General features: G+C 49.8%; 1 protein-coding gene across 1 annotated transcript; it reads right to left on the bottom strand.

Annotated features, from left to right (window-relative positions):
• Nucleotides 1–659: 659 nt before the first annotated feature.
• On the bottom strand, nt 660–4,701 carry LOC123169505 (NAC domain-containing protein 21/22). The gene is made up of 3 exons (XM_044587378.1): nt 4,184–4,701; nt 2,207–2,478; nt 660–1,414 (listed from the first exon to the last, which is right to left on the bottom strand). Exons 1-3 carry the CDS (start codon nt 4,386–4,388, stop codon nt 953–955), a joined length of 939 nt encoding a protein of 312 aa, XP_044443313.1. The 5' UTR covers nt 4,389–4,701; the 3' UTR covers nt 660–952.
• Nucleotides 4,702–10,890: the final 6,189 nt, after the last annotated feature.

Raw genomic sequence — 10,890 nt, 5'->3', positions numbered from 1 at the left:
AAGAAAAGGTATTCCATTATGCAGGGACAGAGGGAAGCCCACACGCAGGCTAGCGAAAGAGACAAGATCTGAGCTTTTAGGAGGCTGAGATCTGGAGCCCACGCCACATGGTACCCCAACTTATCAGGGATGATCATGCTGTTGATGAATTGCAATAAGAACCACCTACCAGCTACTCCATTTCATGCATGAACTGTTGGCATGTCTGTGTACCACTGAAGTACTGATTCATTCATATGGTTCATGATAAGTACAGGTTCAACTGCATGAGTTCATTGGTTAGGTTGGCAACTGCATCATCATCAATAGTACTAATAATGTAAGGATATCAGACCAATTACAATAAGGATTTCCCAGGAAAGTACCCCCTTGGAGTTTTTCGTGCACAATGATTAGTTAGCGGTAGTGGTAGAGAATCATGAATGCAAATCAAAGTAGTCCAATGTCAACTAGCTTTAGAGAATTATAAATATCTCTACTATATATTAGCTGGTGGGCTTGTGTAACTCGCAGTGTTTTTATATGGTCCACATGTTGGTGTTGAAATTGTTTAGGTGGTTTTCAAGTTACTAACTGAACTTAAATCATTTGCGCAGACCAAACTAATACACAAGAAAGCCCAACGGGCAAATAGAGTAGATTCTATAATACGACCCACAAAATTTATGCTTCGATATATTAGTTTATATTCTAGCACCAGATACTAATTTTTTCCGTCTTATCCATAGTTGCACACAAATAATGTATATACAGATTTACATCACTGATGATATATATCAGCTCTCTCCTCTGACCCTCCTTTTCTTTTTGACAAATAATGTGAACTAGAATGATAGTACTACTAGCTATATACCACAACTACATGCAATAGCACACATATAGGCACACACACCCAAGTCTAGATCTTCTTTTCAAGAGTTATATCCACCCTTGATTGGTAGCAATAATATCCCTAGCTAGAAAATCCATTGAGTGAGTTCCACATCTGTGAGAAGCCACTCTCAGCTAAGTACTCGAACCCATCTTGAGCAAACACACCACCCTGGGCAGGCGCCTCCCTCTTCACGTTGCCTTGCTCAAACCTGGTGAGCTGGCTCAGCGCGTCCTTGATCGCCTTCCCCATGTGCTGCTGCTCCGGATCACCAGCCATGGGCGCCATCGCCGTCACCGGGATGTTCATCGAGGCCGATGATGACAGGTGGGAGGAGGGGCCATTGGAGAAGCAGGGCACTTGCTCATAACCCTCTAGGTTTTGCACCGTCGACACTCCAGGATGGTCAAAGGCAATGTAGTTGTCAACGAGAGGAGGCAGTGAGGTTGCGGCTGCACTGTCAATGTTGTAGCTGCTCCCTGTGGGTGGCTTGGCAACGGTTGCCCTAGTCTTGTAGAAAACCCTACACAAGACCCAGTCCTCCTGTTTAACATGAAAAGTATTACACATTAAGATCATTAGACTGGAAAATAAGTGAGTAGATTAATTGGTATTATATCATATATGTAATGCATCTGAAGTGATCATATATATATTGGGGTATACATCTAAAAGAGACCAGATCATCCTCATATCTATGTACGTAGCTGGCATGAGAGTGACCCACACATGTAAAGAATGGATCAAGTACAACGGAACCCGGCCTGGCTAATCAACAATTAAAATCATGAACAAACAACACCAGTTTTTAGACATCTTGCAGTATTATTTATATGACACCTAATTATCACAAATTAAGGGCTAATTATTTTGGGCTTGAATTCTACTCTCTATAGCTAGTAGCTAGCTAGCTAGCCAGATCTTGAATTGAGAGGGCTTGCATGTATAATGAGCTGGCTGGCGGTACTACATTATCCACTGCACATGTATTATAGGATGAGTTGGCATTCCGGCTGGTAGCCTCCACATGTGGATGTCACGTGAACAAAAGGTTTTTGTTTCTTTATATTAGTTCATACTTCTCATAAAATCTACCACATGTGAATTCAAATCTGTTACGTTTCATTTTCAATGTCCCCTCCCTTCCTTAAAAAAAAGTCCCCTAGACATATAGTTTGTGTGCATTAATTTTTGGTGGGATCTCCTGCATTTTCCATACATGTGATGCATTATATATACTCTAAGCATCAAATAAGGAACAAAAGGAGAAAAGAGTGGAGTATCAAGTAGTAAGATTAAATTTGGTCATGTGTATAATTATATAATGATGATTACCTTGAGTGGCAACTTCATCAGATCGCCTTGCCCTTCCTTGCGGAATTCGTGCATGACCCACTCAGTCTTCTTCCCCTTAGGGGCTCTGCCTTGATAGAACACCAGGGTTTTTCTCATGCCAACTAGCAACCCTTTCCGGCTTATCGATCGGTCTTTTCCGGTGGCCTTCCAGTAGCCCGATTCAGTTGCTCTATTTGTTCTCTGGCCTGTAGCGTACTTCCTGTCCCTCAAGCTGTAGAAGTACCACTCCTTGCCGCCAATGAATGCAATTTCTGAATACAATCAGGGAGCAAATTAACAAACAATTATGTAAAAATGAGATGAACTATGAACACAATAATAATCTTTTTGGAACATGTGCAAGATGTGCATCTATGATGTACTGTGTGTAATGTGCAAACCCAAGTAGTATGTCTGACTACACTTCTCCATTTTTTAAGAGAAAGTCCTAACATTAGAGCCACATTTAATTAAGGCAGAGAAAATATCCACTAATAGGGGGAATAATAGATATTTTTGGAACCAAAACAAAGGAGATCTATTGATTACGGGAAGGCATCTTGCCCATTCTTGTGAGATATATCAATTATACACATCCAACCCTTTCTATATATATGTTCTTTTCATATGGCTTTGTGCATGGTGTGATTTCTACTAATAGGCAAGGTGGAAGGCCTCCTTTTTGTGTTAAGTTTGTCCCCATCCGTGGGCTGTGAATTCCCTTTAAGGATCAGGCAAATTGGGGGAATATTTGATGGTATGGCAAGAACAGGGACATATGCGGAGAAGGCCAGCAAGGGGCCAAACAAACTCATGGCTCTGAGAATATCCTTCTGTTATGGGGATGGGAAGGCGACAAGGATGGAGGCAGACAAGACGTGTGAATTTTGTTCTCATTGTAGAATAATTTCCAGAAACTATATATATTCATCCCTTGATCAAGTCTCCTATGTCTGGAATAAGAGGCAAAAAATAAAATAAACTGTGCAAGAATTTGATCTCTCTCTCTCTCTCTCTCTCTCTCTCTCTCTCTCTCTCTCTCTCCCTCCCTCCAGTTCTAGTTAATCTGGAGGTGGTCTCACTCTGATATTTTCTTGCCTTTCGATCAAAAAAACGAATGGTAATTAAATAATTAGGACATATAAAGAGGGGGGAAAAGCATGGGCACACCAAAAGAAAGGCCAAAAAAGTGAGAAAAGAAAAGGAAAGGAGGAAAGGTCGGTTTCTAGCGGTATGGGAAGCATGCATGCATAGTTGCAACTTGCATCTTGATGAGATTGAAATTGTCGTGGTCACTTCAGTTATGGCTGGGAGTGGAAACGGATCAATAGCCAGCCACTAGCAGCATGCACAGTTGCACACAGCCACCTTAGATTTGGATGCAACTGAAGGAAACTAGTACACATGCATGAGCGGAAAGGAACAAAGAGAATTGTTCATGCAATTAATAGGCTGGAAATTAATGAAGTTAGCTAATTGAGCTGCACATAAATACATAGATTGGTCCCAAAATCTTAAATTCAAGTTGAATCAACAGAGCAATACATTTTGATGCATGATTGAGAACCTTGGACAATCATGCATATGCACACGGACAAATAATTAACTTCTGGGATGTGATTTCTTCTTTATTAAAAAATGAACAAGGAATTTAATTAGTACAGTGGAGAACTGAAGATTGTCCGTTTAGAAATGACCAAATCGTTGTTAGTTCCGTCAAAAGATATACACCGGATGCGATATATTAAGGGGATTTGGGATGTCATCGACTTCAAATTAAAAAGAATAATTACGAATCAGCAGCCAGACGGGAGAAGGGAATTAAATCAAACAGATAAATCATCCCCAGGGATGCATATGTATGTATGATCCGGAAGACGATGAAACTAGAACTAATCACACAAGCATATAGACACAGACGCATGCTGGTGTAATTAAGCTACTTGGGTATACAGGAGTATCTGGATTAGGTCTTACCAGGGAGGTCCCAGGGCTCGATCTTGTTGAGATCGACGTCGACCATGGTGGGGCAGCCGTAGATGCTCGCCGCCGCAGCCGCCGCCCCTCCGCCGCCGCCGCCGCCGAGTTTCTTTGCCAGGTAGTCGAGCACGAGCTCGTCGTCCCGCGGGTGGAACCTGAACCCCGGCGGCAGCCTCGCCTCCACCATGCTCAGCGAATTCATCGCCTCCCCGGCGGCCGCCACCGCCACCACGCAGCTCGCTCCCCCCTCAGACCGATCAATCGATCGATCGGCAGGAGCTAGAAGAGAGGACCGACGGCTGCTGCTGCCGATCTCCACGGTAGACGGCAGTGGAACCAACACAAGAAGCAGCAGCCAGCAGCCAGCCACCGATGGCCGGGAAGCACCGTTTACCGAGAGGGATATGAAGGAGGAGAGGAGTGCGAGGAAGACGAGGGTATTAATAGGAGCCAGCGCAGGGCATGGTCAGGTCAACTAGTTTTTGCGCCGATGCTTTCACGGAGATGGGGAGAGCGGGGAGGAAGGCTACGGCTCTACTAGTATACTACCAGTATAGCTGTACTGGTACTACGTATAGCTAGGCAGAGGGGCGTACGTACTCACCCAGCTGGAGACTTTTCTTTTTTCCTCTCGGTTAGAGTGCCGGGCGCCAGGTGGCGAGGATTGATTCGCTGGGCCGGTCCCGGCCGGTGGGCGTTCGAGCCATGACCGGACGGCCGCGAGCCGGTGGCCGTGTCACGGTCGCTGGACGTCGCCGGCGGTGACGTGGGCGCGCAGATGCAGTCATGCAGACGAGATGAGATGCGCCGTGCGCGGTTAGGGTTGGGCGGGGCATTTAATTCGTAGCGCGGACCGGCCTAATCACGTAGCGGGCGCATATCATATCTCTCGGCTTTGCGGCGTCGCCTAATTCGAGTTTGCGACTCTGACGGGGTGATCGGAGAGGTAGATCTCCGGCATGGCGAGGTGGCATGGGCTGTTGGGCACCGATGCAAGCCTGCGTACGTATTCGTTCCGTGCGTGTGTTCACAGTTCACAAATGCAGCGAGATGGGGAAATTTTAGGGATTTGGTTTAGAGCATCTTTAATAGTTTGTGTGATATTTTACTAACTGTCCATGTCATCGACCAACACTCCATCATATAACTCGTTAATAACCGTGCGTGAACAATATGTGGTTGGATGGTTAGGATGATAGTAATATCCCAGCCCACCAGGGTACAAGTCCTGGTGCTCACATTTTTCTATATTTATTTCAGGATTTTCGGCGATGCGTGTTTAATGGGAGGAGACGTTTCCGTCGACTACAAGGCACCTGTGATGACTTCATCAATCATCAAGATCGTCATGAAGCCGCAGAAGTTACCCTTAAGAAGAACTAGCCGCGAGGCGCTCCTCTTGTTGCATCGTCGGCATCCCCTCTCCTCGGTGGGCCTCACCGGCGTCAGTGGGAGGGTGGTGCTGCGGTCTGGCCACGGCAGTAGATTGGGGTTCTTCCCCTTAGTTAGGTTTGTGGAGTCATCGACGCTTTGGCCATGGGTGTAGTTGTGCCGCTGCTCGGTGTCCTGGTCGTGTCGACACCCTAGAGTCAAAATAATGTATTCCCCACGTTATCCCCGTTATGGCGATGTGTCTTGCGCCCGCAGAGGGCGCATATAGGTGTGTCTCAGACGAATCTATTTAGGTGGTGCACCTTCGGCTCGCTCTAGTGCTTGTAGTCATCGTTGCGTGGTCTATAGAGTTGGTTGTAATCGTTTTTTACTTATGCGGATTTGTGTGTGAGGTTGTTACATACTATTAATACATTGGAAAAGTCGTAAAAATAATAATTGCAAATTGCTATTTATCAGTAGCCTGAAAAACATTTTTGGCTGTAGTGCGGGGTCGTCGGCGAGGTCAAGCTAGGGGTGACCCGGTACCAAGGACGACATGGCAGCGTTCCCGTAGACGGAGAGAAATCGGAGGTTGACAATTTCAGGTGCGGGGATGCGAGGAGGGGTCGCCGACAATGGAGATCATATCGATGTTTAGAGAAATGGTCGGGACGACGACATCATAGCAAAGGAAGCGGCTTGAGCAGGGCGGCGAGGCGATGTATGAGTGCGACAACGTGACAACCGTGGATGGCGGCAGCAGCCGGTTAGGCTATTGCACGATGGTGACTGGGGAAGGACAAAGATGAACCAAAACCGCTGGATATGAATCAAACGGCTCGGAAAATCTACTCCATCCGTTCGAAAATAGATGATGTTGTCTTAGTTCAAAGCGTCATATATTCCGAACGGAGGTTGTAATTTACAGTAGGACCAGGCAACTAACACATGGGTGGCCCCATTTATAATGTGTTTAGACTGTCAGTAGAAGATGAGAGAAGATATACAGGTTGGGCGTGTTTGGTTGCCGTTCTCTGCAGTAGCTGCATTGCATAGCCTTCTCAACTCAACCTGGCTATGCAAATGCAGCCTCAAATGCACCATATGCAAGTTGTTTGGTTGCATGCATGCCCTCTTGCCTGCATGGGCTTAACCACACTGCCTGGTGTCTGGTTGCCTGCATGTTAGTGGACAAACCCAAGGCATGGTGTTTGGTTGTATGCAACGTCTGGTGTGTGGTAACCTCTTTGGCTAGTTGGTGAGGTTAATTACCAGCACACTTGGCCATAATCATGTACCACACATCATAAGCAGAGCAGAGTATAAACAGAGCATCAACTACTTAGGTAAGTTCAGATAACATAGTACCACACTTCATAACAGTTCAACGCATAAACCATAAACAGTTCAAAGGAGACTCGATAGTACTTAGGTAGGAGGTGCCCCGGCCCTAGTCCTTGGCGGCGAAGGATTCGTCGTGCTTTCCGCACTTGTTGACCACCTCAATACCATCGTCATCGAAGATGATGACCTTGACCTTGAGGGTGTCGGGAGTGAGGAGCTTGAAGGTCACCATGTAGCCGATCTTGATCTAATGAACGGCTGCGTAGGTGGCCCAACCCTGATCCAGGGTCACCCTGTCATTCATCAGCTTCACCGTCACCTTCCAGGAGCAGCCGGTGTTGTTCCTCAGCTTGAACTGCGTCGGCACCGCGACGAAGTGCTTGGTGAAGTCCAGGGGCATGGGGATGCACTCAAGCTTCGGTGCAAGGATGACCTTGCAGAAGTGAGTTGGGCCATCCTCCTGATGGTAGTGGTCGTAGTTGCGGCGTTTGTTGCTTGGGGGCTCCTCCATGCCCTCGGCGTCGCCAACCTCAGGCGTCTTCGGGTCTTTCTCGGCGGTGGGGGCAGCACCACCTCGGGCATTGGATGAACGGGCTGCTTGCCCTTGTTGTCAACGGCCGGGAGCACCTCCGTGCCCATCTCATTGATCTCCTCGATCTGCACACAATTCATGGAGTCAGGCACAGCACAGAGTTCATGGAGTCAGGCATAGCACAGAGTTCATGGCTTATTGAAGAGCATGTAGTTAAAACGACATGACTGTCACTCTTCCTCCTCTCCATCGCGCCTATATTTACTCACCCTACCAATCACTACTTACCCACCCCCTCTCTTCTCTCACTATCAACCTTCCTCCTCTCCATCGCCATGAGCTCTAGCTCCAGCTCCAACGCCAACCCCCTCCCTTGGGGTATTGGCTGGAGGGCCTTCTTCCTCGGGTGGTCGGCTGGTGACCGCAGCAAGTTCGAGAACACCATGGAGGTGTGCTCGAACTTTGGCTCCATGCCTGACATGCAGAAGGAATCTGATGCAGTGCTCAAGAGGGCCACTGCACAAGAGCTGAAGACGCTGATTCCTGACCCAGCGAAGGGCGCGGCGGTCGACATCATCCGCTGGGCCATGAATCAGGCCGTCTTTGATGACGCTAAACAGAGGAAGAAGTGGTCCAAGTACAAGAACTACTGGCGTCCTAATGACCGTCGTGCCGCCGTGTACTGGGAGACGGCAATCGTGCCGACGGCGGTCATCGGTGGGGAGCCTAAGGAGGAGGAAGAACCGGTGCAGATGCCAGCGAGGGCGCCGGAGCCAGGCCGTCGTACCTGGCAGATCGACATCGACTCCGCCGAGGACGACGACGACGACCCGCCACCCCGCACGGCGATGAACAACAAGATGAAGGCCAGCCACTCGACCCGCCGCTCCGCACACCCGTGACGGCCGCCGCGGTTAGCCGGTGTCCGTTGTGTACCCCCAATCCCCTTCTGCATCTGCATCTACCTCTATTCCGATCTTGCATCAACTTGTATGAACTCCTATGAACTAGTATGAACTACTTCTACATGCTTATCTACCTCAATCCCCCATTCCCCTCTCCGCCGTGGATCGAATCTATCGCCGGATCGAACGGCAAAAAGTAGTGCATGATGAACAGAGAGAAGTGCTTACCGCCATTGCCGCGGTCCAAGTGATGATCCGCTCGCCGGTGATGGAGTCCGGTGTCTTCTTGCTCTCCTCCGATCCGCCGCCGTCCGTGAGAGTTGGGAGAGTGGGGAGAGGGAGCGGTGAGGCTAATAACTGTCGATGCTTCGGGAAGCAACGCGGCTTCTCGACCGTGGCAGCGCGCGTGCAGCCGCCGCCGCCCACGTGCACTGCTCGGGCCTGGCCCTGGAGAAACTGCCGATTTGAGCGTTCATAGGAAGCCAGGCCCAGGAGTGCTTTAAGGTTCGTGCCATGCGGGCCGAACAGTAAAAGCAGGCAACCAAACAGGCCGTTTTCTTCTCACGCGGGCCTGGCCGGGCCTCATGCAGGCAACCAAACACGCCCGTTGGCTCTCTCTTTTGCACGTTATTAAAGCTTGTGGGCCACCCAACACTACATATGTATGCGCCCACAGCCATTTTCGCCACATAAAGCCATACTTTGGAATATAGCAATATATTTTGTCCAGGTGAAGCTGGGAGGGAACGTGAGCTGGAGATATAGCACTGCATGCAAACAAAGTGGAGTGGCGATTACCGAACTGGTAAAGTGGTCAGATATTTCTGCCTAAACAATTCAGTTTCCAAGCTAGCTCGCTCGATCAAGCCGTTGCATTGCACGCCGTGTGCACGCGTTTTTTTCAGTTTCAGTTCGACGAAAAGCAACTTTAGAAAAAGATTCCCGCGTTCCACATCGGTCGCGTCTCGCATCTAGCCTCTTCACGAATCACAAAGCAGATGGTCTATGATTGCTTGGCCAAAGTCCAAAGAACAAATTAGCAGATGATGGTTACTTGGGCAAACAACAAGTGGTACTCCTGTGCTAGACTCTGGTGACGGGTCAAGTTAATTAACTCTCTTCCGTACAGATTCGAATTCGAAAAGAATAACTTTTTTTTGAACTTTGAAAAGAATAACTTTAACTCTTCTTCTGGCAACCGCACGTACAAGTCGATGGAGGCCGGCCATGAGATTAAAAAGTGACAAAGCAGGGGGTGATTATGATTTCAAATCCAACACGTGCTCAACCATAGTACGTGCGAGCAGATAAACCCAACGTGTGGATCGAGGGCCTACGTCAACGTCGTGCAAATACGTATTTTCTATTCCCGGTGTGCGTTCCGGGTGAAATACGTACCTTCCCCACGAAGACCGGTCGAGCACTAGGCTATCTACCAGCCGGCACGAACAAACCTAGAACCCTTCGAAATGGCAAAGGCGTACCTCGTACGTACGTACGTGTAGCCCCGTCGAATCACATTCCCATCGAGCCTGACTTATCTAAGCGTACAGTACATGTACGTATTTACATAGAGGGGTGGCTGTGTTACGAGGATAAGATCACGTGTTTTTAGGTTAAAACACAGCTAGTTTGAGCTTCGTATATACGCGGGTGGGGTTCGTGGTACGTACTGTGTGCCATCTATGATCAAACTGGCGGACACGTCGGCCGTCTCGGGCCCCGACACATGGCCTGCACACCGCACATGCATGCCCCGGCCGGCCGTCGCCATCCGACTGCGATGGATCGGACGGCGTACGTGGATCCCCGCGGACGACACATGCGGCCGGCGGCGCACAGTGGGCGCGTTGTACGCATCCGATCGACGCCGGAACGGACGGACTGCCGATCACGATCGGCTCCTGTACGTGTGGTGACGCGGGCCTCGGCCGAGTTGTCGGTTGTTTTCTTCCGGCGGCAGGCAGGCTCGGGACCGGCCGGTCGATTATATTCCCAGGTTTTGTAACGGGCATCATCATCCGGGCCAGTACGTACAGTACCGTGGGGCGCGCCCCACCCATCATGCATGCCAGAGCGCATCAACCTCGTCGCTGGTGCTCCGATGGCCGAGTTTCTGGCGCGTTCCGGCACGACGGCTGTAGCCGGCTAGATCGGGGAAAGGGACGCGCGCAGTCGACGCGGGCGGTATGATTGGTTGATTCACCCGTGGCCTGGGTGCCTCGACCGCCGGCCGGCGAGGCCAGGCAGATGCAGGCCGGCCGGGTTTGGCCGGAGGCGCAGTGGGCCGCGCGAGTTCGGCCGGCGCTGAGCTCACGCACGGTGGCGCCGGGCGGGGGACAGTTTGGATGGATGGATGGCATCATGGCTGGGCACGTACGCACCACGCAGTCGGGTGGAACTGGCCGAATCGATCGGCGACGTGGGCGCGTTCCGCGTCAGATAATAGGATCGGGGCGCGCGGCATGATTGCCGCCGGCGGCGGATTCGATGCCTTCCTCTTTTACCGGCGACGGGTGAACCGATCACGCGCCGCTGCCTTTTGGCTG

This window comes from Triticum aestivum, chromosome 7D (assembly GCF_018294505.1).
Source record: "Triticum aestivum cultivar Chinese Spring chromosome 7D, IWGSC CS RefSeq v2.1, whole genome shotgun sequence".
Classification (NCBI taxonomy): domain Eukaryota; kingdom Viridiplantae; phylum Streptophyta; class Magnoliopsida; order Poales; family Poaceae; genus Triticum; species Triticum aestivum.
This window is presented reverse-complemented; position numbering and strand designations above follow the sequence as displayed.

What these genes read in the sequence shown, in the direction of transcription:
- LOC123169505 (XM_044587378.1), bottom strand. Translation starts at nt 4,388, where the DNA reads ATGAATTCGCTGAGCATGGTGGAGGCGAGGCTGCCGCCGGGGTTCAGG. An exon ending in CGAGCCCTGGGACCTCCCTG is followed by an intron (nt 2,479 to 4,183) that starts GTAAGACCTAAT and finishes GATTGTATTCAG; the next exon opens with AAATTGCATTCATTGGCGGC. An exon ending in TGATGAAGTTGCCACTCAAG is followed by an intron (nt 1,415 to 2,206) that starts GTAATCATCATT and finishes CATGTTAAACAG; the next exon opens with GAGGACTGGGTCTTGTGTAG.